This window comes from Staurois parvus, unplaced genomic scaffold, assembly GCF_062004578.1.
Source record: "Staurois parvus isolate SC_StPar_1 unplaced genomic scaffold, SC_StPar_1.0 ptg000147l, whole genome shotgun sequence".
In the NCBI taxonomy this organism is placed as follows: domain Eukaryota; kingdom Metazoa; phylum Chordata; class Amphibia; order Anura; family Ranidae; genus Staurois; species Staurois parvus.
The window spans coordinates 24,902,370-24,927,250 of NW_028317943.1; the positions used below are offsets into that span (position 1 = coordinate 24,902,370).

General features: G+C 38.3%; 1 protein-coding gene across 2 annotated transcripts in view; it reads right to left on the minus strand.

Annotated features, from left to right (window-relative positions):
- Nucleotides 1-24,881, minus strand: part of HMGA2 (high mobility group AT-hook 2) — a 149,031-nt gene that overhangs the window by 99,614 nt on the left and 24,536 nt on the right. Inside the window, exons 3-5 of one of the 2 annotated variants that reach the window (XM_089674149.1) lie at nucleotides 14,571-14,621; nucleotides 9,906-9,920; nucleotides 1,170-1,181 (exon numbers count right to left, since the gene is read on the minus strand). In XM_089674149.1, coding sequence (XP_089530275.1) covers nucleotides 1,170-1,181; nucleotides 9,906-9,920; nucleotides 14,571-14,621 — 78 coding nt within the window. The remainder of the gene's footprint in view (nucleotides 1-1,169; nucleotides 1,182-9,905; nucleotides 9,921-14,570; nucleotides 14,622-24,881) is intronic. The other variant, XM_089674148.1, reaches the window with a different exon arrangement.

Consider the following 24,881-nt stretch of genomic DNA (forward strand, 5'->3'; position numbering starts at 1 on the left):
TTTCAATAAGTTTTTATAGTAATTCATCCCCCATATAGTAATTCATCCCCCATATAGTAATTCATCCCCCATAGTAATTCATCCCCCATATAGTAATTCATCCCCCATATAGTAATTCATCCCCCATAGTAATTCATCCCCCCTATAGTAATTCATCCCCCATAGTAATTCATCCCCCAAAATATAGTAATTCATCCCCCATAGTAATTCATCCCCCATAGTAATTCATCCCCCATAGTAATTCATCCCTCATATAGTAATTCATCCCTCATATAGTAATTCATCCCCCATATAGTAATTCATCCCCCATTATAGTAATTCATCCCCCATATAGTATTTCATCCCCCATATAGTAATTCATCCCCCCTATAGTAATTCATCCCCCATAGTAATTAATCCCCCATATAGTAATTCATCCCCCATATAGTAATTCATCCCCCATATAGTAATTCATCCCCCCTATAGTAATTCATCCCCCATATAGTAATTCATCCCTCATATAGTAGTAGTAAGTAAGTAGCAAGTAGTAAGCCAAGTCCCCCCTGTGTCAATTCACTTACCTTTGCTCCGCGCGTTCCTCTCGCCGTATTCCCGCGCCGTTCCGGTCTTCAGGGCGGACTGTGAGAGGAGCCTAGCTCCTCTCACGTTCGTGACGCTGCCCCGCCTACACACATCCTGACAGCCAATCACTGGCTATCAGGATGTGAGTGGCAGCGAGACTGGCCAATCATTGCATTTGAGCGCGCTGCCCTGGCTGTTTTTTTTTTGGATCACACTGCAGAGTCCCTGCCGCCCGAGAGGAGGGAGGGGAGCGGGCGCCCGGCACACAAGAGCCTCATTAAAGCGTGTAAAGAGCCGCATGTGGCTCGCGAGCCGCGGCTTGCCGACCACTGTTCTAGGGCATGTGTACAAAAGAGCAGAGCAGAAGGCAATTGCTGTAATTGCCATGTAATAGCATGATCCTGCAATACAGGGTCATTTCCGTTGTTTTAGCTGCAGTTTGACATACTGAAACTGCAGCAAGAGCTGGTTTCAGGGCTGGGCCTGCAAGATCAAAGGCAACCTTTCGGAGAATCTGAAACTTTGCAGAATCTTTGAAAGAAGGACAGCTTCAATAGAAACAGAGGTTTGTATAGAACAGAGATGGCAGGATCAAGTACAGGAATAACCCACTTTGTGAACTCTTTTTTCCACTGGAGTGCAGTAAAGATTTTGGGAGGGGGGGAGGGGAATGAAAATTCTTTTAGGAGTAACCCACTCATCACAGACAGCATACATTTTATCTGTTCATAGACTGGGAGTGTTTTGCAGGTCTGTTAGTATCCAAGGTGGCATGGCAAGGCACAAGTCAGGTTGCACAATGCCAAGGCTTTTTGGACAGAAGCAATGAGATTTTCAACATTATCATGCGTGTTGCGTGGCGCTGCCTCTTCAACATAGTGACAATCTGGGGAAAAATCTTCTGCAGCTAACTCCAATACTGCCTCAATATCCTGTTAATTTTGTTTCTGCATCCTCTAGGACCAGCATATTTGGGTCCGGCTCAGGTTAGGAAATGGGTATAAGAGATGTGGCATTTTTAGTCCCTGGACGAAGATGGCTATATTAACGTCATAATGTGTCTGTGGAAGTGTGGCATAGATGTACAGAATTTGTTTGTTTTGGGTTTTTTTAACACTTTAGACAAACTTCAGCAGGCATTAAAAGATTGCAGTCTGATCACGGGAGGAAAGAGGACTGAGAAAATGTTTTCTCCTGCTTGCAGCAGACTGATGACATCATCTCAACCTAGGCAGAGTCACTGAAACCCAAGAACTGCTTTTAGTGGTAAAAGGTACAACTTTTGTAAAATAATTGCATATTGTAACATGTTGGAAATTTATACATGCAGACAAACTGTTGATAGGTCCACTTTAGGAACTTTATTATAGCATGCTATAATGGCTCCAGCGGTTTGATGCTGTCAATGCTTTATAAATGCTTGCTGAAGTTTACATAACATTTATAGCAAAAGATTAAACAATACCAATGAGTTTCTTTGTGAATAAAAAGTCAATGCTCCATTATAGTTGATCTTCAATCTAGGATCGAGAATTAATAAGCGATATCACTATTTGACAATGCATAGTTTCAGCAGGGTTTGTAAAGTATGAAACGTGTTTGTGTACCAGGCTTAAAACAGCAAGGACCTCTAGTGCACTCTCCAATTGATCACTTTCTGGACCCATTTGACAAGGTTCAAACTAATTTTCAAACTAATTTTCAGTACAACGCAGCTTAGGACTTGGAAAACCACTGCTCAAAAGGCAGAAGCTACAATGCAAGGGACACCACAGTAAAACTAAAGACTGTGCAAGCAGCCAACAAAAAGCTCCAGTGCAGAGACCTATGTCAATTCACAACAAGGGGTTTCCCAGAAAAACTCTGGTCAAATGTTGAAGAAAAGGAGAATGGGGTCAACTTGATTGATGCCACTGGCTCTTTATATGTGAATAAGTCTGATGGTCATCTGGTGGGATCATATTCATCTACAGATGTGGGGACAACTAACACAGTACTTTGAAATGATAAGAAATCAAATTAACATAGTAGGCAAAGTACCAGGTGTGTTCAATAGAGGACACCACAAAACATTTACATTTACAGTGCATTCATAAATTATTCAAACCCTTTTCACTTTTCAATTTTGTTATGTTGCAGCCTGATGTTCAGTTGCTTAGATTCATTTTGTTCCTCATTAATCTACACTTAGTACCCCATAATGCCAAAGTGAAAACAGAATTTTAGAAATGTTTGCAAATGTATGAAAAACTGAAATATCACATTGGCATAAGTATTCAGACTCTTTGCAACAACACTTGAAATTTTGCTGAGATGTTTCTACAACTTGATTGCAGTCTACCTGTGGTAAATTAAATTGACTAACTAGGATTTGGAAAGACACACCTGTCTATAAAAGGCCTCACAGCTGACAATGCATACTGTATCAGAGCAAAAGCCATGAGGTCAAAACAAACTGCCTTCAGAGCTCAGAGACAGGATTATTGCAAGGCACAGATCTGGGGAAGGCTACAAAAAAATTTCTGCTGCACTGAAGGTTCCCAATAGCACAGTGGCCTCCATAATTCTCAAACAGAAAAAAGTTAGGCACAACCAAGACTCTTCCAAGAGCTGGTCACCCAGACAAACTGTGCAATCAGGGGAGAAGGGCCTTATTAAGAGAGGTGACCAAGAACCTTATGGTCACTCTGACTGAGCTCCAGAGATCCTGCGTGGAGATGAGACAAAGTTCCAGAAGGACAACTATCACTGCAGCCCTCCACAGGTCTAGGCTTTATGGCAGAATGGATAGACAGAAGCCTCTCCTCAGTGCAAAACACATGAAAGCCTGCTTGGAGTTTGCAAAAAAATCACCTAAAGGATTCTCAGACTATGAGGAACAAGATTCTCTGCTCTGATTAAACCGAGATTAACCGTTTCAATACCGTGCAATTTTACACCTTCCTGCCCAGTCCATTTTTCAGGTTTCAGCGCTCTCACACTTTGAATGACAATTGCGCGGTCATACAACATTGTACCCAAACTAAAATTTTATCATTTTCTTCACACAACTAGAGCTTTCTTTTGGTGGTATTTAATCACCGCTGGGGTTCTTATTTTTTGCTAAATTAACAAACAAAGACCAAAAATGTTGAAAAAAAACACGTTTTTCTTTGTTTCTGTTATAAAAGTTTACAAATAAATAATTGTTCTTCATAAATTTAGGCCGAGATGTATTCTGCTACATGTCTTTGGTGAAAATAACCCAAATTAGGATGTATTTTTTAGTTTGTAGGAAAGTTATAGAGTTCACAAACTATGGTATAGATCTGAATATTGATCAATCCTGAAGTACTGAAGGCCAATCTAATTTCTTGAGGTCCAAGAATGTCAGAACAGTACAGATATCCCCCAAATGACCCCTTTTTGCAGAGTAGACAGTCTGACGTACTTCATAAGAGGCATGGCGAGTTTTTTGAAGTTGTATTTTTTTGTCATAATTTTTCGGAAAATAAAAAAATTAAAAAAATTATTTTCACTATTTTTTTTTTTACATACTGTCACCAGTGCAGTACAGCGTCATCATATAACTGGCATGGCGGTGAACAGGGACACTGACTGGTGACAGTATGAAAAAAAAAAAATATATTTTTTTTAATTTTTTTAATTTTTTTATTATATTTAATTTTTTATTACATTTTTTTACATTTTTTTAAAGATTTTTTTTCATATTTTACTATGACCAAAGTAGTACAATGTTACCATAGTTACATTGTACTACTTTGGGGAAGTGATCAGTATTTTTTTTTTTTTACACAATTTGCTTATAGCAAAGAATTACTTTGCTATACGCAAGCATTTACCTGAATGAAATCGATTCATTCAGCTTTTTTTTTTTTTGTGCTTAGCTGTGATTTGGTCACAGCTAATCACATGACATGTGCATGTGATTAGCTGTGACCATTCACAGCTAGGCACTAGTATACAATGGATGGCATCATGAATGAAGCCATCCATTGTATACAACTGTCATGTGACCTGCTGTGATTGGTCACAGCAGGTCACATGGTACCAGCAACGGGAGCCAGTACTCGGATCTGTCATCGGCCGTGTCCGAGGTGCACGGCCGGTGACAGATCGCACTGCTGCGCCGCTCTGCATTAGCGCAAACTGCGCATGTGCGGGAGCACGCCAAATGGTGTGCACCCGGAGTGCAGAGACACTTTTGAAGCCGCCAAACGGCCATTGGCCGGGCGGCTAATGGTTAAATGGTTTGGCCTCAATTCTAAATGTAATCTCTAGAGAAAACTAGGCACCGTTCACCTGCCCAATACCATCCCAACAGTAAAGCATGATGGTGGCAGCATCATGCTTTGGGGGTGTTTTTCAGCAGCAGGGACTGGGAGATTGGCCATGGTTGAGGGAAAGCTGAATGGAACAAAGTACAGAGATATCCTCAATGAAAACCTGTTAAACCTGTTATGCTCAGGACCTCAGACATGGCAGAAGATTAACCTTCCAACATGAACACACAACCAAGACAGTACAGAAGTGGCTTACAGGCAACTCAGTGAATGTCTTAGAGTGACCCAGCCAGAGCCCTGACTTGAACCCTATTGAACATCTCTGGTGATACTTGAAAATGGCTGTCCATTGACGGTCCCTATCCAACCTGACTGAGCTTGTGCAAAGAACAATGGTAGAAAATCCCCCAATGCAGGTGTGCATACCCAAAAAAGATTTGGGGATGTAATTGCTGTCAAAGTTGGTTCAACAAAGTACTGAGTAGAGAGTCTGAATACTTAAGTAATTAAATGAATGTCGCGCTCCTAATTAATATCAAATATTACCAATAAAATGATGAAAAAAGCAATTAAAATATATAACTTAAAACAAATTAATCACAAAAAATATAAAAAAAAAATAAAAAATGATGATAAATATATAGAAAATATAAATATGCGCTCACCTCCTTTTCAGCCTATTATAGGCTTACTTCGCTTTTTGTTCACATATGGAACTTTAGATAATATGTTGCATCATATAAAGAGTGGTGGGTATCCCTTAATTGCTTCCCAATGCTCCTTTCCTCCTTGCCACTATCCAAGCAGGGATCTTTCACTCCTACTGATCTTTATCTCCTCCTTAGATGTTCCTCAGTAAGAAAAAAATATAGACATAGTGCCTTATCCTTTAAGGACTAAAAATACTTTATTATGTGCCCAAATGCACTCACCTATAATAAGATATAAAACCACTTTGTTTAAATGAAATACAGATCACTGTGTGCGCTGCACACATAGTATACTCGTCGTCCACGGGTATGTAGTGACGTCGTAGCCCCTCCCCTACGTGTTACGCCGCAGGTCACACGGCTTCATCAAGGAGTTGTGATTGGACATTCACTTCACCCTTAATGCTTTATATAGTCAATATCCTTCATTTTCTTGGAAGTTAAATCGGGCGCGGCCATCTTTTTGGGGCCAAAAATTATACTACCAACAATCACCTCTGCCTGTGATCGCAACAAAGGGATTACATTACTATTTCTAGACACTATGGGGTTTATTTACTAAAGCTGGAGAGTCCAAAATCAGACTCCCTTCTGCATAGAAACCAATCAGCTTCCAGGTTTCATTGCCAAAAGCTTCATTGAACAAGCTGAGGTTAGAAGCTGATTGGTTCCTATGCAGAAGGGAGTCTGATTTTGGACTCTCCAGCTTTAGTAAATAAACCCCTATGTGTCACTCCACCTTATGGACTTGCAAGCAACTAGCGGCTCACACTAAACAAGATGATACAAAAGCAATTGCATAAACAAATCCAATAGATACATCCTATATGGGTGTAAAAGCAATCACTGTAAAAAAAAAAAAAAAAAAGAAATCTTCATCCCCTCCCACAAGTAGTACAGTGTCACCATGGTGACACTGTACTGCTAGGGTGACAGTATGTAAAAAAAAAAACAAATATTAAAAAATAAAATAAAAATAAAACATAAAAATTTATAATTTTTGTTTATAAACTAAATGTGGCATTTTTTTTACTAAAAAGATAACGGAATACATTTTGGCCAAGATTTATGATGAAATATAATTTATTTGCAAAATTTTATAAGAAAAACACTTTTTTAAAAAATTTTTGGACTTTCATTTACATAGCAAAATAAAATAAAAATCCCAGCGGTGAATAAATACCACCAAAATAAAGCTTTATCTGTCTCAAAAAAGGTAAAAAATTCATATACGTACAGTGTTGCATGACCGCGCAATTGTCAAAGTGTGATAGCGCTGAAAGCTGAAAATTGCCCTGGACAGGAAGGGGGTAAAAGCGTCCAGACAAAAAGTGGTTAAAGGATAAGGCACTAGGTCTATATTTTCTTACTGAGGAACATCTAAGGAGGAGATAAAGATCAGCAGGAGTGAAAGATCAGCAGGAGTGAAAGATCCCTGCGGGGATAGTGGCAAGGAGGAAAGGAGCATTGGGAAGCAATTAAGGGATACCCACCACTCTTTATATGATGCAACATATTATCTAAAGTTCCATATGTGAACAAAAAACGAAGTAAGCCTATAATAGACTGAAAAGGAGGTGAGCGCATAACCTAATCACAAGAAGGAACCACTGGGAATTGCAATCACTTATTTTTGATCACTTTTAATGGGATTTTGTCACTTTTATATCACTAGAGACTTATTTATTTGTTCAATTTACCTTTATATTTTTTTCAGATCACATCAACACATTTTTTTGGGACAATCACTATTTAGTTATCATTAGAGATTTTATGCTTATTATTTATATTTTCTATATATTTATCATCATTTTTCATTTTATTCTTTTATTTTAATATTTTTGTGATTCATTTATTTTAAGTTATATATTTTGTTTGTTTGCTTTTTTCATCATTTTATTGGTATTTGATATTAATTAGGAGCGCGACATTCATTTAATTATTTTTTTGGTATGCACACATGATTTAAGGATGTGTTTAATGTCAGCAAACCGTATCTGATTATATTAAGTGGTTCACAAGTAATATCTAATTTGAATACTTAAGTACATGCAAAATTTCAGTTTTTTCTTTTTAATAAATTCACAGACATTTCTTAAATTCGGTTTTCACTTTGTCATTATGGGGTACTGAGTGTAAATTGAGAAAAATTTTTTTTAAATAACTGAAGTATCAGGCTGCAACATAACAAAATTGAAAAAGTGAAGGGGGACTGATTATGAATGCACTGTATATCTCTTCCTCACTCTGTCACTACCCCAAATGAATTGCCAGGCATGAGGGAACAAGTAACAATCCCCAAGTTTTGTTTCAATATTTTTTGTTTAATTTTGTTTTATAGATATAAAACTTTGCACAATTATAAAAAGGGTTTAAATTGAGTGCTATCCATAAAGATGGACTAGCAAGCTGTTATTCAAGGCATGTTATAAACAACCTTTAGGTAGTGCTTATTATACAGTATAGGTGGCTCACACCTGGGAAGCAATGAATAAAGTGAAATGCTGGAGTAATGTAAGGAAAGCACTAAATCTCCATTGGGGTCTGTGACAGACAACCTGTCACCCCGATTTGTTGATTTCATCAGAAACTGCTATCTCACCGTTGGGACACAGGACCAAGGTATTCTAGCTGGGCATCGCACCCAAGACAGGGCAACACTAGTTTAGGTGCAAAACTGGAGCTGTTTACTGAACAGAAATATAGGTTTTTATACACTTCAGAGATATGGGGCAGTCCCCACATGAACATAAAAACAAATATTACATATTGGGACAAGCTTCCCACACTGATAAGGTAACAAGGTCAAGATAACACCAGACTAATGCCATCATGTCGGAACCTCCAGGAGGACCAAACAATAGGTGACTCAATTAACAATGGGACAACTACACAACAGTAAACACATCACACCTTGACAAACAGATTACAGCAAGCATCCCCAGCATCAGGTTGTTTTGAGCTGCTTAGAGTCTCTGAGTCTAGGAGGGGGTGGGGAGACCCCAAATCTGTTTCCTGGTCCTCCAGTTCTCAGAGTATGTGTGTTTCAGGGAGACCTGGACTTTAATCCAAAGTAAAACTGCTCCAAAAGGTCCCCCAGGCACACACCGTCCAAAGATTAGAGCTCACTCAGATGCCAGGGCCCATAGTCAGTAGGCAAGAGGCTAGCCTGCAGTCTCCTCCAAAAGCTCCTGACCTGGTTGGGTCTGTCACAGGGTCCCTGCCGTAGACACTCCAATACAAAGCGGTATGACAGCTGATCCTGCCAAATGAAAAAACAAAAAAAAGAGGTGCCACTCCGTCCTTGGTGACATCCCCTACAGCCTAATACCAACATCTTTTGATTGGTGGAGGCTTTTGGAGGGAGGGACTCTCCATAAAAAAAGTACTCTCCTTCCCACTCACCCACCCAGATTCCTTCAGCCTTAATCACCCAGATCAATTTAAAACTGCCTTTCCTATCATCCAAATATTGAATCCAGGGCAGCACAGTGGCTAAATGGTTAGCACTTACGCCTGGCAGTACTAGGGTCGTTGGTTTGAATCCCAACCATGGCACCACCTGCCTGGAGTTTGCATGTTCTCCCTGTGCGGGTTTCCTCCCACACTCCAAAGACATGCTGGTAGGTGAATTGGATCCTGTCTTAATTGGCCCTAGTATGTGTATCTATGAATGTGAGTTAGGGACCTTAGATTGTACACCCCTTAAGGGTTAGGGACTGATGTGAATGTACAATATATATGTAAAAGCGCTGCGTAAATTGACGGCACTATATAAGTACCTGAAATAAAATATTAATATTAAACTTCATTAATGTAAAGTGCTTAAAAAAAATAAAATTATATATATATATATATATATATATATATATATATACACACACACACACACATGCAAATAGTTTGATGTTGATGTTTAGCAATAGTTAGCAATTTAGAAATTTTGATTCACATCTGGACATTTTTTAAAATAGAAATATCATCTCTCCAATCTGGTTTTTACAGATTCTGTCCCCTAGAAACTAGTCCCTTTCAAACACCTATTATGGAACTATTTATAATGTCTGGGGAGGGGATGTTTATTATTACTTTGTAAGATCTTATAAAAAATTTCCCTAAACTTAAACACTCACTTCTCATTTTGTTTGTCCCACATATAGTTTCTGACATGGGCATTCAATTATGTTATGCACAGGTCATAAACTCCCTGATTCTATACACTTGTTATGTCCCAGGGCAAGCAAACACGTTATAATAGTTAAATAACCATAGCTAGTGTCCACAACCACATGGATCGTACAATTACATAAACGTTAGTACAACATTTTGATAGTTTGTTCATTGTATCAACATTTGTGTCACATAGCTCTGCCACCAATAATGAGGTAACACTGAGAAAATCTCCTAATTTCTTGAGCAATGTGGAGAGCAACAAATCCATAATATAAAAAGAAAGAAGGTGAAAGTGGTGAAGTAAAAAGATAAAGAGAAGAACTGGTTGCTCTGATCAAATACCAATACACGTAGCCCCATGATTATTAAACTTAAGCCCCCATTCACACTTGAGTGGTTTACTGCCCGTTTCCCTACACCTGACAATGGCAGAACCCCATTCTTTTAATGGTCTCCTGCTGAAGTCACGAAGTGGGCGTGACGCAACTAGTCGGTACGTGGGGAGGAGCTTCCGGTAATCGCGGTGACGTCATTTCCGGCGTGGGGGCCATATTGGAACACCCTGTGTATCACCCATGCAGTACACCCATAGCATGTGGTAGGAGGCTGGAAGATTCATAGTTTTGTGAGTGGAAATCTACTTTTTATACCTATTACCAATAAAATTACTGGTTGCACTATGGAGGGTCTCTGCTTGTGTCTTACTATGACCCTGGGAGGAGCTGGCTGCTAAACTGGTGGACGCTGGAGGAGGAAGATATTTTCTAGAGAGTGATCCATACTGATAGGATTGTGTGATCCTGAAAGCGTGCTGGCCCCTTGGGGTCTGAGGAAGGAGGTGAGGGGGCATTTTGGCTGTTAAGGATTGTCACGTGTGAATCACGTACACTGCACATAATTTTGCATGAAGAGTGGAGTGTGAAGTTCATCATTAAGCACAGCATCATCAGTATTATTATTATTAACTTTGGACTTTTCTCGTATTTGAACTATTGTTCATTCCTTTGTGCACTTTTTGTAAGGCACTGTTTATTATTAGTATATATGTTATTATAGTATATATTACTTCTTTTTCACGTTTTTGCACGAGATATTCCCCATGAGGGAATACATGCATGACACTGTATATGTATTGAGTATCTTGGATTTTTTTTTTTGGGGATTGAGTATATATTGTATTATGGTTCTATTAGATACTAATTAGCGCTGCACTCATAATTTTTGCTCTAAGGACATATGATGTGCCCGAACTTCTGTTACTCTTGCCTACTAGCAGATTTAGGTGCATTAACAAATTGAAGTCAAACTCCAGCTCACACTTTATAATCAGTTATAGTAACCGGTTTTTCCTTTTGGGATAAACGTTTTAACCACATCCCGACCACCCTATAGCAGAAATACTGCTACAGGGTGGCAGGGGTGCGCAAAATCACGTATATATACGTGATTTTGTATTTCCGGGTAGGGGGCGCTCACGAGCAGTGCGCGCGCCCTACCCGCGCTGCCATTCGTGGCTGCCAATCTCCAGGTCCCAGCCGGTGATTCCCTGCCAGCGCCCGAGCATCTCCAACGGGAAGGAGGACTGCTTTGTTTTCTAACAGTCCTTCTCCCTGTCAGCTCAGGTACACTGCATCCAGAGCAGTGTGCTTACAGTGAAGCACCAACACACCGCCCCCCAGTAAAACTCTCCCAGCACACAGTTAACCCTTTAATCGCCCCTCATGTTAACCCCTTCCTGCCCAGTGCCATTAGTACATTGTCAGTGCTTTTTATTAGCACTGATCACTGTATTGGTGTCACTGGAGATGTCAATGACACCAAGTCAGTTCCCCCCCAGTGTCAGAATGCCCGCCGCAGTCCCGCTATAAGTCGCTAATCGCCGCCATTACTAGTAAAATCTATACTGCCATTTGTAAATGCTATAACTTTCATGTAAACCAATTAACTTACATGTATTGAGATTTTTTTTAGCAAAGACCTGTAGCAGAATACATTTTGGCATAAATTTATGATGAAATTTGATTTTTTAAATTTTTTTACTGGACATGTTTAATAGCAAAAAATATTGTTTCTCAAAATTATCGGACTTTTTTTATAGCGCAACAAAATAAAAAAAAAAAAAAAAAACACACACAGGCGATCGAATACCACCGAAAGAAAACTCAATTCGTATGAAAAAAAGGATATACATTTAATTTGGGTGCAGGATTGCACGACCGCACAATTTTCAGTTAAAGTAACGCAGCGCCGTAAAACAAAAAATGGTCAGGTCAGGAGGGGGGGGGTAAATCCTCAGGAGGGCAAGTGGTTAAATAAATAAAAGCTGATCGTTGTAAACACCTCTGTCAATGTTGAATGGTTTGTCTCTTCCCTGTAGCCGATCACATTGACAAGAGAGCTTGTTCTTTTAAAAAATATAAGGCTTAGTAGGCCAGATCGCCAGGTGGAAATAGACAGAAAGCCTAAAAAAGAAACCTAATGGAGCCATCAAATACACAAATTAGTAAGCTGCAATATAGCGAATATTTGCTTTTGGGTTTAATACCATTTAAAATGTTTATCAGTTGTTGGGGATTAATACATTTTAGAATGCCTATAGTTCAGCTTTAATATAATTAGTTTAATTAATAAAGAAGAAGTAGCATTTCATTGTGAACAATACCTTTTTACTCTTTTGTAAAAGTATTGTACATTGGCAGGAAAAAGCACAATTCACAGAAAATCGTGGTTATATTTTAAAGCAAACCCATACTAGTAAAAAAAAGAAGGCGAAACAAAAATGGTAGCTAGATTTAGGCTTTGTAGGGTCCCAGCACCTAGCCTAACTACTTCAGAACAACTCAAAATTTAAGGCATATCATTTACTGGTAGTGGAGGTTAGGCAATGTGCACAATTAAATACCAAGTCCTAGATCATCCAGTCCAGAGGCCAGAGTAATCAGGGAGATCCACAGAACCATGACTTTAATATGCTGAACATTAATTCCAGGTCCAAGCATTGTCAGTGAAGGCGGTGTCTATGTAAATAATTACTTTTTAGAGCAACAACAAAAAGGTATGTTCTGGTGCCTTATGGTGCCTACTACCAAGAATGTGGCTTGGATCAGTAATCTTCTTCCACTGTACAAGCAAACCAAAACTGCACCTGGAACAAGCCTAATGTCGCAGTGGTTAGCTTTAGAAGTGTAATGAAGATCGTTTCTTGCCCTGCTAAGTTTAATGAAAGAATTGAGTTTTTGAAAATTAATGAAAAGCAAACACCTGTCTGCTGGAAACTAATCTTGTCTGTCTTGGGACTAGTAGGCAGTTGGTAAGGTAATTATCACACTCAGAGAAATACTGAATGGATGATTCACTGCCCTGGAATGAACATTCAGGTTGTGAGTCACAAAAATGACAGCCTCCATCAGAAAGGTATTTAGCTTCACGATAGATTCTGTTAAGGCCAAGAATAATTTTGAGTGATTCACATGGTCTGTTACACCTTGACAACACAGAAAGAACAACGCTGGCATTTCGTGGGCACTTCACTGTTGGGTCCTGCACAAGCCCGCCACAATCTCCATTTAAAGGTATGGGGCGTTTTTTTCTGCTCCCACAGACAGAGGGTGGTGAACAAGTGAATGGAAGGCAAATCTAAGTAGTTTCAGGGGGCATGGCACATCCAAAATACACCAAAACCTTCTAATGCAATAATCAATCTGTATATTTCATTCAACCCGCCTCCATTACAACACCATTTTTACAATATACATTTATTTTGTATATAAAGCACGAACATGTTATACAATTCTTTACAAAGTACATAGAACCATCCTGCTCCTAAATTAGCTTACAAACTAAGGTTCCTATCACACTCACACAAGTACAAAAGACAAACTCTAGAATAATCTGTACAGATACTATTTTAGTACTGCGATCACCTAGAAGAGATCTACAGAAACAGAAAAAATATACAAAGTCCTTGCAGAGTCAAACCCAGGACCCAAAGCTGCAAAACCACTAGTGATAACTTATGTATTGTAAGCGAACGCTTAACAGCAAAAGTTCAACAACTACTAATGCAGCAAATGAGCGGTGAGTTTTATTCAGTACTCAGCCAGTAGCTTAGTAGTTTAATAGATGCCTCATTTAGCAATGTCACAAACACAATAATTATAAAATACAGAAACTGTAATATCCTAAAATCAGTATGAAAGTGTATCATTTAATCATTTGTCAGTGATTGAACAGAGTTTAGTACTTTTCTGTGGGTTTCAAACCAATACGGAAACACACGCTGCTATTGTTTTTGAAGGTACAAACTCCAGGGCTGATCTGAGCCTCAACTTTTATGAACAGGTATGTGCTTATCTTAAGGTCTCAACACTTTCTATGCTCATCCCAGATTAGTAACTTTGCAAGTAATGATGCAAGGATAAGGATGTCAACCCTATGAATTGAACCTTAAAGATGGAGTCAGCAGAGAGAGCACCTATGTTTCACTTTGAAGTATAAATGTACAGTATCCAAATACAGGCTCTTGAACTCCCCTTGTGTCCCTAAAGAAATGTTCAAATTTTGTTTTTGGCCATGGGGAACTGGCGACACAGTTTACAAACTCCTAACAGAATTGCACAAGTGTCCTTATGAGTTCCATCCCTGAAAGTCCTTGAAAATTCTGGGTCTACAAAACTGTTGCAAAGGGAAAATATTTCCCAGGGTATAGACTTGATGCCTCAAGAGTCACTACAATTACAGGAAAACTTCAGTACCATAAAAAAAAATTCTACCCCACAGAACATGACTGGCTTTAAAGCTTTTCAATCAGCAAAGACAAATAAACATTTCACAGTACACTTACCCATTTTCTGGGGCGTCCTCTTGGACGTTTTTCGCCACTACCCTCTTCTTTCTAAAAAATAAATACTTTAATTTAGTCATCTCAAAAAATAAGAATGATTTGACTTCTTTACTAAATTTTAGAAATTTACTGTCAGGGTCAAAACATACCTTTGTGCATTGCCAGCCCATTCAAAATAATGGACTGCCTCAACACAACGCATAATAACACCTCACAATCAGCATTAACACAATGCACAAAAACAAAAGCGTGAATGGCTCTAAAAGGAAACCTGAATGAGAAAACATGGAGGATACCATTGCTGACCTCTCCTGAAAATACTAGTTGTCAGGTCATGCTAGTCAAATAGCTTCAACACTTTCAGAAGCATCGACATAGAACAAGTATGCAAATCTTGGGTTCTGTCTTTCCAATTTGAATTATTACTCAAAAGGCAAGCACGTGGCTTCACATATATGCATTGTAGTAACATAATATAAAATGCATTTTTACTGAATGGTAATGGCAACACATCAGTACAAATAGTTGGTAATGCACGTGTGCTACAACTCACTAAAACACGTAGGTGGAAATTTACTACAACTTGGAGCAGGCAGAGTCTGGAGCAGCTGTGAATAATAAACAATTAACTTCCATCTTTATGGAATAAAATAGCAATAAAAGTGAGCACTCTAAGATAAGTAGCTGGACACTCAAGGAAACCAAATAAAACTATAAGTATTGTCCCCAATAATAACAGCACATATTAGTGAGTCTATACAGTGAAGATAACGTGGTATAATAATTCAATCCAGTGGCGGTGCTCCCAGTGGTAAGGTAAGAATTACGCACTCACCAGAAGCGTAGTTCAATTACGCAATATGTAAAACAACACGGGTCTCCTTCACAGGTATCGGTCCGGACTGGAACTCAGGGTGATTCTCCCTCAGGGTGGTAAGGTTATGAGCCCTCAGAGGTGTAGAATGATCCAGCTGGCCAGAGGCCCCTTTAAGGGATAGGTGGGTACAGATGCGTGCTTACAGGAGCTTCCCTCTCTGGATATGATGGACTGGTAACTGGATCGCAGCAGGGCTCTATAAATAATATAGCTCCTCAAGGGAGACCAAGAAGAGTGCCTAGTGTAGTATATTGTGTCAAAAATGTATTAAATGACAAAGGATTTCAATAAAAAGCAAATAAGCAATTACAGCAGCGTCAGGTATGTAAACAGACTGACCATCCAGGAACTAAGATTGTCGCCAGGCCTCCACGTGGCTCCGGCAGCGTGACGTCATGATGTCCTAGGCTCCTCCTAATGCGTATATATAATATATATATATATATATATTAGATTATTGATAAATCATGGATCATAGAGGTAATTATAAATCAAATGGTAAAAATAGATTAATAGGTTAAAAAAGTTTAATTAATAGCAGTTAAAAATTATTAAGTATAGATATTAAAGCACCTATATATAATGAAATAATAAAATTGACCACGTCAGAACTGCTGTGTTTTACCTCAAACATGAAAGCTCATTGTCATCGCCACATATTGACTTCATACTGGACCTATTAAATTTTGCCATGCGTAAAAATTACATGTGGTTTGATAACAAATATTTTTTGCAGATTAGGGGCGTTGCTATAGGGGCAAAATTTGCCCCCAGCCTAGCAAACCTTTTTATGTCCTACTGGGAGGAGGATACTATTTATGCCATGGAATGGCCGGAGTTAACTTTTTACAAGCGCTATATAGATGACGTGCTCTTGCTATGGAATGGTACTGAACAGTCTCTTATTAACTTTTTCAGTACATTAAATAATAATAAGATTAATATTAGTCTTTCCTATAATTATAGTACTATTGAGATTAATTTTCTTGACCTCAACTTGATGAACTCAAAACGGAAGAATAACCACTAAAATCGTACTTCAAATCAACGGACTGTAATAGCTATATTACTTTGGGGAATTCTCACGACCCTAGTTGGTTTGCCAACATACCCAAAGGGCAGTTCCTCAGACTCAGGAGGAATTGCACAGATGTCACTCAGTACCTATCATTCACAGGCCTCTACATTGTAGGATAGATTCCTTGAGAAAGGCTACAACAGTGAGGTCCTAAATAATACTCTTGAATCTGTAGTAAATATGAACAGGGAGGACTTATTAGGTATTAACAACAAACCTATTAAAAATATGATATGTCCTTTTACTACCACGTTTTCAGTCCAACACAGGGCTATTTGACACATTATTAAAAAGAACTGGGGTATTTCAAAGGCCGAATCTACATTAGCCAAAATACTACCTGATGTACCAGAAGTTATCTTTCGTAAATCAACCACACTGAGGGACAAAAATAGCACCCAATGTGGTCATTTTAACTGTCAAATCACCTTCACTTTTTAATCTCAACGTTTTTTTCCTTGCAATAAATGTATCACTTGTAGATGTAACAATACGAGGAAAAAGAAAATTAACACATATACATCTAACCAAAACTAATAAGTCCTACAATATAGATATGTTCATTTGCTGCAATAGCAAATATGTAGTCTATTTGCTTGAGTGTCCCTGCTTCAAGCAGTATGTGGGCCGGACAACTAGGAGGTGAGGGACCGCCTACGTGAACACATCAATAATATTAAGAAAAGATACAAAGAGCACTCCTTATCTTTACACTATAGGCGGTACCACAACAGAGATCCATCAAGTTTAAAATTTATTGGCATTGACATGGTAACCGCCCATTGGAGGGGTACCCATAAAACTAGGGCAGTCTCTCAATTAGAGACTAGACTCATCTACGAATTAGACACTTCATATCCAGCAGGACTCAATACAGAGAACAATGTAAATTGTTTCATCGATAATAGTTATGTTTACGATTCTGATTTTTTTAATATACCTTTTCCTTTTTATACATATTTATATACATATACTATTAGTATACCTTTTCCCCTTTTTTACACTCAAATTTTGTACACAAATCTGTTCATTTATCTGGTTTTATTTGCATATGATGTATTACGATTTTTATGCGATTTAGTAGTTTTTACACATTCGTATCATGATGGTTTGTTACTTATTATATTTGTTTTATCTTCATTTGCCATACATGGCATGTTATGAATTTTATGTTTCTGATAGCTTTTACATGTTTGCATCATGACAATTTGTTACTTAGTATATTTGCTTACTTTCATCCTCCCGTTTACCATGGGTTTTTTTGGATTAATGTGATTATACTTTTCTACATTCTTATTTATTTTTCCATACTTTTTGGAATCATTTTTATTCCATTTTATTATTTCATTATATACAGGTGCTTTAATATCTATACTTAATTTTTAACTATTAAACTGTTTTTTAACCTATTAATCTATTCTTACCATTTGATTTATAATCACCTCTATGATCCATGATTTATCAATAATCTCTCTCTCTATATCTCTCTATCTATCATTATTGCTACCTCACTCTGAAATTTGCGCTTTACCAATTTCTTTATATATAATAATTATTTGATGGGATAACCTTTTTTAGATATATTTAATCGATGGCTTCCACACTGGTGATGTGCCACTACTAGTATTGTATTATCCCAAGTAATATACTTACCATCTATTTAAATATTAACGAACCTTGGAGTTTTAAAGTTTTAGAGTATTTATCTGTGAACGTCTGTATTCATCCTTTACCCATGGTAAAATGGCGCCGCGCAGGTGCACGGATTAGTATCATTCTTCGGACTCCGACAATATGGCGCTGGCTCAATGCACACGCGCCATCTACCGTATAAATAGCCGACTTCACGGTCATGGCATCACTTAGTTTCCACCTCTGAAGAAGTGCGTGTGCACGAAACGCGTTAGAGGGAGCCTAGGACGTCACGCCGCCGGAGCCACGTGGAGGCCTGGCGGCCATCTTAATTCCTGGATGGTCAGTCTGTTTATATACCTGACGCTGCTGTAATTGCTTATTTTCTTTTTATTGAAATCCTTTGTCATTTAATAAATTTTTCACACAATATATTACACTAGGCACTCTTCTTGGTCTCCCTTGAGGAGCTATATTATTTATAGAGCCCTGCTGCGATCCAGTTACCAGTCCATCATATCCAGAGAGGGAAGCTCCTGTAAGCAGGCATCTGTACCCACCTATCCCTTAAAGAGACCTCTGGCCAGCTGGATCATTCTACACCTCTGAGGGCTCATAACCTTACCACCCTGAGGGAGAATCACCCTGAGTTCCAGTCCGGACCTATACCTGTGAAGGAGACCCATTGTTGTTTTACATATTGCGTAATTGAATTACGCTTCTGGTGAGTGCGTAATTCTTACCTTACCACTGGGAGCACCGCCACTGGATTGAATTATTATACCACGTTATCTTCACTGTATAGACTGTCACTAATATATGCTATTATTATTGGGGACAATACTTCCATCTTTAGCTTGCTCAGTTGAGCTTTGGATATAAAAGCTGGAAGTTAATTGGTTGCCATTCACGGCTGCTCTTGATTCTACCTTCTCCCATCTTAGTAAATTGCCCTCAGAGTGTAATTAGAAGGAAAGCCATCGTGTAAGAAGCACAGGAGGAGACCTACATTTAAAGAAAAGATATTCTTTTAATGTATATGACTGAAAGATTTACAAAAAGGTGATTTGAAGAGAACAGTCAAGATATTGTACACGTATTACTTTAAATATAAATAAACAGCGCAAATTTAGATGATTAATCAATATAATAAATAATATAAAATAGGTGCATAAATTAATCGTGTTTGTCCTTAATCTTAAACAAAAACACCCAAAAGTCCATGTGCTGAAAACATAATTAAATTGTTGAAATAAAAGTGCAAACTTCTTTTCTTCAAAAAATACTTTCACCTTCCACCCGTGCACAAACCAACATCGAATACACTCACCAGAACTTGGTGAGTAAAAGACCTTTAAGGAATTTTTAGGGATCCTAAACCCTCTTTGGTGCCACGCTAGGGAAAATCTTCACCCTCCGAATAGACTCCACCATCCAACCAAAAGAAAAAAACTCACATAGCATAATATTGTCACACAATAGTAACTTTTTCCAAATGGAGATTAAGGCCACTCACATGTTAAACACTTGCTAAAGGCATGTTTATTATGTATAATAGGCTTCAGTTCCAGCAAATATACAAACTTTTCCTTCCAGGACTCTCACATCCACAGTGGAACAAAGACAGGACTCCTCTTAGACCAAACAGTGAACCAAGATGGCCGCTGGAACGCACCGCTCAGCGTGCGTTCCACTCACCGGAAATGACGTCAGGTGCATGGAGTGTGGACCGGAAATGCGTCAACGCCATCTTGGTTCACTGTTTGGTCTAAGAGGAGTCCTGTCTTTGTTCCACTGTGGATGTGAGAGTCCTGGAAGGAAAAGTTTGTATATTTGCTGGAACTGAAGCCTATTATACATAATAAACATGCCTTTAGCAAGTGTTTAACATGTGAGTGGCCTTAATCTCCATTTGGAAAAAGTTACTATTGTGTGACAATATTATGCTATGTGAGTTTTTTTCTTTTGGTTGGATGGTGGAGTCTATTCGGAGGGTGAAGATTTTCCCTAGCGTGGCACCAAAGAGGGTTTAGGATCCCTAAAAATTCCTTAAAGGTCTTTTACTCACCAAGTTCTGGTGAGTGTATTCGATGTTGGTTTGTGCACGGGTGGAAGGTGAAAGTATTTTTTGAAGAAAAGAAGTTTGCACTTTTATTTCAACAATTTAATTATGTTTTCAGCACATGGACTTTTGGGTGTTTTTGTTTAAGATTAAGGACAAACACGATTAATTTATGCACCTATTTTATATTATTTATTATATTGATTAATCATCTAAATTTGCGCTGTTTATTTATATTTATATTGTTTGTGTTTTCACGATTGGCACAGCAGCATTTTTAGAGTGTTATTTGGAAAGTTTTGGCGCAGGAATAAGTTTTCTTGTATAAACGTATTACTTTAAACCTTGAAAAGTATATGCAATACAGCTAAAATGATCTGTTGTGGTTGTTGAAAAGGAAAAAACCTAAAAGTGTTATTAAACCCAAAAAACAACATTATAATGCAGCTTACCAATTCTTAAATGCAGTGGCTGCATCAGTTTTCTTTTTGGGTTTTTTTTCACCTAGTGATGATCCAGCCAGTAAGTCTGATATTTTTCAACTTCCTTTAACAAATCTGTCCAGACAGAGTACTTTAGAGGATTCAGATAAACCATTTACCACTGACAGGAGTCAGGACAATGGTCAGCTTTTATTCATGTAAAACTTTTATCCCAAATAGAGAAAAAAACTTTTGCTCTAATGGCCTGAAAAGTATTAGCTGGAGTTTAATTTTAATTTGTTAGTCAAGTCCATCTAAAAATACTACACTCTCCCCAAATTCACACTGCTGCTGTTCAAAAGTGTCTCCTTTGCGCTTCCATCCAGTGTGGAGATACCCTAAGACAGGAAGTATGTTACTAGCCAGATCCCCAGGTAGGAAAAAAAGCCTAAAAAAAAGAAAATGAATGCAGTCACAACATTTAAGATGTTACTAAATCCACAACAGTAAAATCAGTCTGTATATACTGTATAGTAAAGCATGCTTGTTCTACACACTGTGGAACCTAAGGGGTTAATCCTCTGCATTGTGTAAAAATGAGGTTTGATCCTGACTTCTCTGACCCCCCCCCCTTCCTTCTTCCATTGCCCCCCTCTTATCTCCTGATAAAACATATCATGTGGAGACACTCTGCAAATGCTCAATTTAGAGTGTATTGCTAGAGAGGTTTTTTTTTTTTAGTTAGGTGACTGCATCCTCCTAGAGAAAACTCCTCCTACAAGCTTTAACCAGTGCTCTGCTGAAGTCACAAGACTGCTCTAACTGCTGATGAGAAAAGGTATTTTACTAAAGTTTATATTTACAGTTTATATTTACTAAAATAATTGCATTTCCATGTTCTGTGTACTGTGGGAGACCAGATATAGCGAATTCAGGGTCCTGGGTTTAGTAACACTTTAGGGATTAGCAAGCTGAAATGCAGTACATTATGTTTTTGGGTTTAATAATGCTTTAATACACTGACAGAGTAATAAACAAATGTGTTTATGAAGCAAAACAAAAAAGATTCAGTACATATATGCAATAATTCCCTGTGTTTTTACTTGTACACTTTTTCTCAGTGTATTTTTTTTTTTACAAGATTACTTTTTCGACTGCCAGAAATCCAGCAAGCTCCCAACTTCCTGTTTGAGCTAACTACATAGTGCCTGCTGCAGTGCAATTCTAAGCAATGTTGTTAGCCCTACCAAGTTCTCCCCTGCTGGACTGCAGATCTCCTCGCTCTTTCGTAATAAGAGGGGGAGGTCTGTCTGTAGTCAAGAAGGGAATGCAGTCAAGAAACCTATGCAGGGAAAGTTAGGAGCTCACTAATGTTCTGGAATACAAGCATGTATAGTAGAGATATACTTTTTTAGCCCAGACGTTCACTTTACTATGAACTACAAGTCAAATACAAGAAAGTTAATAATCAAACACAATGCAGCATATGACAGAGTAGATTTACACAAAACTGGTGGAAAACTATGTGGTGCAAAGTGGAACCAGTTACAGAGTCTAGATTGTTGGCTCCATTTGACCAACGGTTACAAAAATATAATGGCAAAAACTATCTAGCTTACAAACAATTATTCAGTGCATCATAAAGAAGCAGAACTTCTGCTCCAGTCGGTATCCAAAGATCCAGGTATTTCCCTGTTGTGCGATGCCACAACATAGAGAAGGTGTGGGCAGGCTGTCAATTGCAGCTCAGATGTCAAACACACCTGTCCTTCCTATGACTTTCATGTGGCAAGTTAAAACTAGCAGACAGTATAAATGGATAGAGATGGAAAAGATGTAATTGCTGGATAAGTGAGAGTTTATTTAAAAATAGCTGATCGTCCCGAAAGGGCTTCAGTTTCTATGGAGGAAGGGAAGAGAATGGATGTATATTTTTTCTGTTCCGGTTTGTTACTCTTTCTTATGAAAAAGCGAATAAACACTATTGAAAAGAAAAAAAAATAGTTGCAGGGTACCACTACATTTACATGTTTGGGAAATAAAAAGATCCACTATATGCAGAAGAGCATCCAGCACCTGTGTTTTCGAGGAAGTGTTTAGTTTATAATACAAGGTAAAGCAACTGATTCACTTAATAGTAGTCACCACAAGAAATTTACACACCTCAATCTGTCATTGTCTCACATGTTGAAATTCATCATAAACCTTGTATTTCCAAATATGGGGAAACAAGCGACAATCCCATTTTTTTCAACAATACAGTTCCTGATCAGTCAACTGTCAGACTTGATTACTCTTACATGGAGACAGTTGTAGATTACATAGCTCTAAGCAGCAACTTTGTGAAAGTTCACAGAAATATTTTTGGGCTATGAATAGAAGCGGCAGAGGAGCATGGGAAAGAAGAGACTCCTTGTGGCATCTGCTATCAAGCAAATGGTTACTATTCCTGTTAAAACAAGGGTTCACTATAAAGCAGACAAGTACTTCAGTAAACAGATGCTGTGCAGGATGAGGTCATGTGAGGCAGACTTGGTACGTTTTCCGTTTGATGAGAATTTTAGTGTAACAATAACAATATTAAAACCCAATTCCAAGCATTCATAACATTTTTAAATGAGCCACCCCTCAACCGATAAAGTATTTAATGACCTTTTTCTTCCTAGTCGTGATAAAATAGTGTACTAAAGTGTCTATTATGACAGAGAGAAAAGCTGAGATCCTGATTATCTCAGCTGAGCTTTCTTGTGCTAGCTTATGTAGCTTAGAAGAGGAGCAGAGAACATGTTCTTCACTTCTCATCACAGGACACACCTTTCTGTCATTCACTTTGACAGAGATAGCTGGGGAGATCTTCAGATCTCACCTTCATAAACCAGCTACTGGCACCATGCGCAACAATGTTCAGTTTGGCTTTTTGGACCTTTTAATGCACATTCTAGTGGGGTTTTTTTTTTACATTGTGGCACTTTTTTCAACACACATTTTACTGTGATTGTTTTAAAATGCATTTTAGTCCATTTTTTGCCTTTTTAATGTGTATTTTGGATCATTTTTTTTACCTGCGTTTTTGTGTGCATTGTGGAAACACATGCAGTATGTGTGTCATGCTTGCGGTGCCATGAATTGTTTATGGCACTCCATAAGTGGGTAGAAGATGTGCGTTTCGCCAAAATGCACATACAAACCACACCAAAATGCGTGTTAACAAATATGACAAAATGCATGTAATAAATGCCAAATTATGCAATAAAAAGGGCCAAAATACACATTCAAAGAACGTGGCAAAATGTGCATTAAAAAGAAACTTACATTAAAAAAGCACCAGTGCTCAGTGCTTATTATTTTCACATAATTACATGTTCTTTTTAACTTTGATTTCACTTTTTAAACTAGGCTGCTCTGTAATCTCACAATATCTCATCACAGGCAGCCCTCCCCCTTCTACATGGATCTCAGCTGTTCTCAAATGAAAAACTTCTCCTCTATTCTCCTTGTAAGAACAAATGTTCTCAGCTTCATAAACAGGGTGCCAGAGGAGATGATTTTTCCCTGAGAACTGAAATGAGACATTCTCTGTTTAATAAACGTACACCTAGATACCTTATTTCAAGGTCCCACGGTATTTCTCCATGTCGCCTGTTCTGGTTAAGATATCAAGTCCCCCAAAGGCTCTCTTTCTGGTCTGTAACTAGGACTGTTGCTCCAACCCCCCACCCCAACAATGTGTTCACGTACAATACAGGACCAAAATCCACCAGTGGTTGTGCACTGTATGCAACCACGTAGGAGTGCTCGCTCACATTCCTGTTGGTAGTGCTTACTCACATTCCAGTGCTGCAGAGAATGACTTAAGATTGCTGGCTGGCTATTATTCTGTTATCTGATCCCAAAAGCAAAACAAGTATTAAATCCTTTATCAGAAGAGCTAGCATTTCAATATGAACAGCACAGTTTTTGTCTTTGACATGGGAAAGCACAAATGCATAATCCTCAGAAAAGTCTAGTAAAGTAAAATCATACTTGGAAAAAAAAAAAAAAAGGATTGAACAAAACTGTTAGATAGATTTAGGTTCTGTTGGGGCCCAGCACCTAGCTTAGTCACTTCCAGAAACACCCTAAAAACTTAAGGCAGGGTTTCTCAACTTTTTTTCAGTCAAGGCACCGTTTAAAATACAGCACAATCTCAAGGCACCCTTTAAAATTCTGCACAATCCTCAGGCACCCATTACAAAATGTA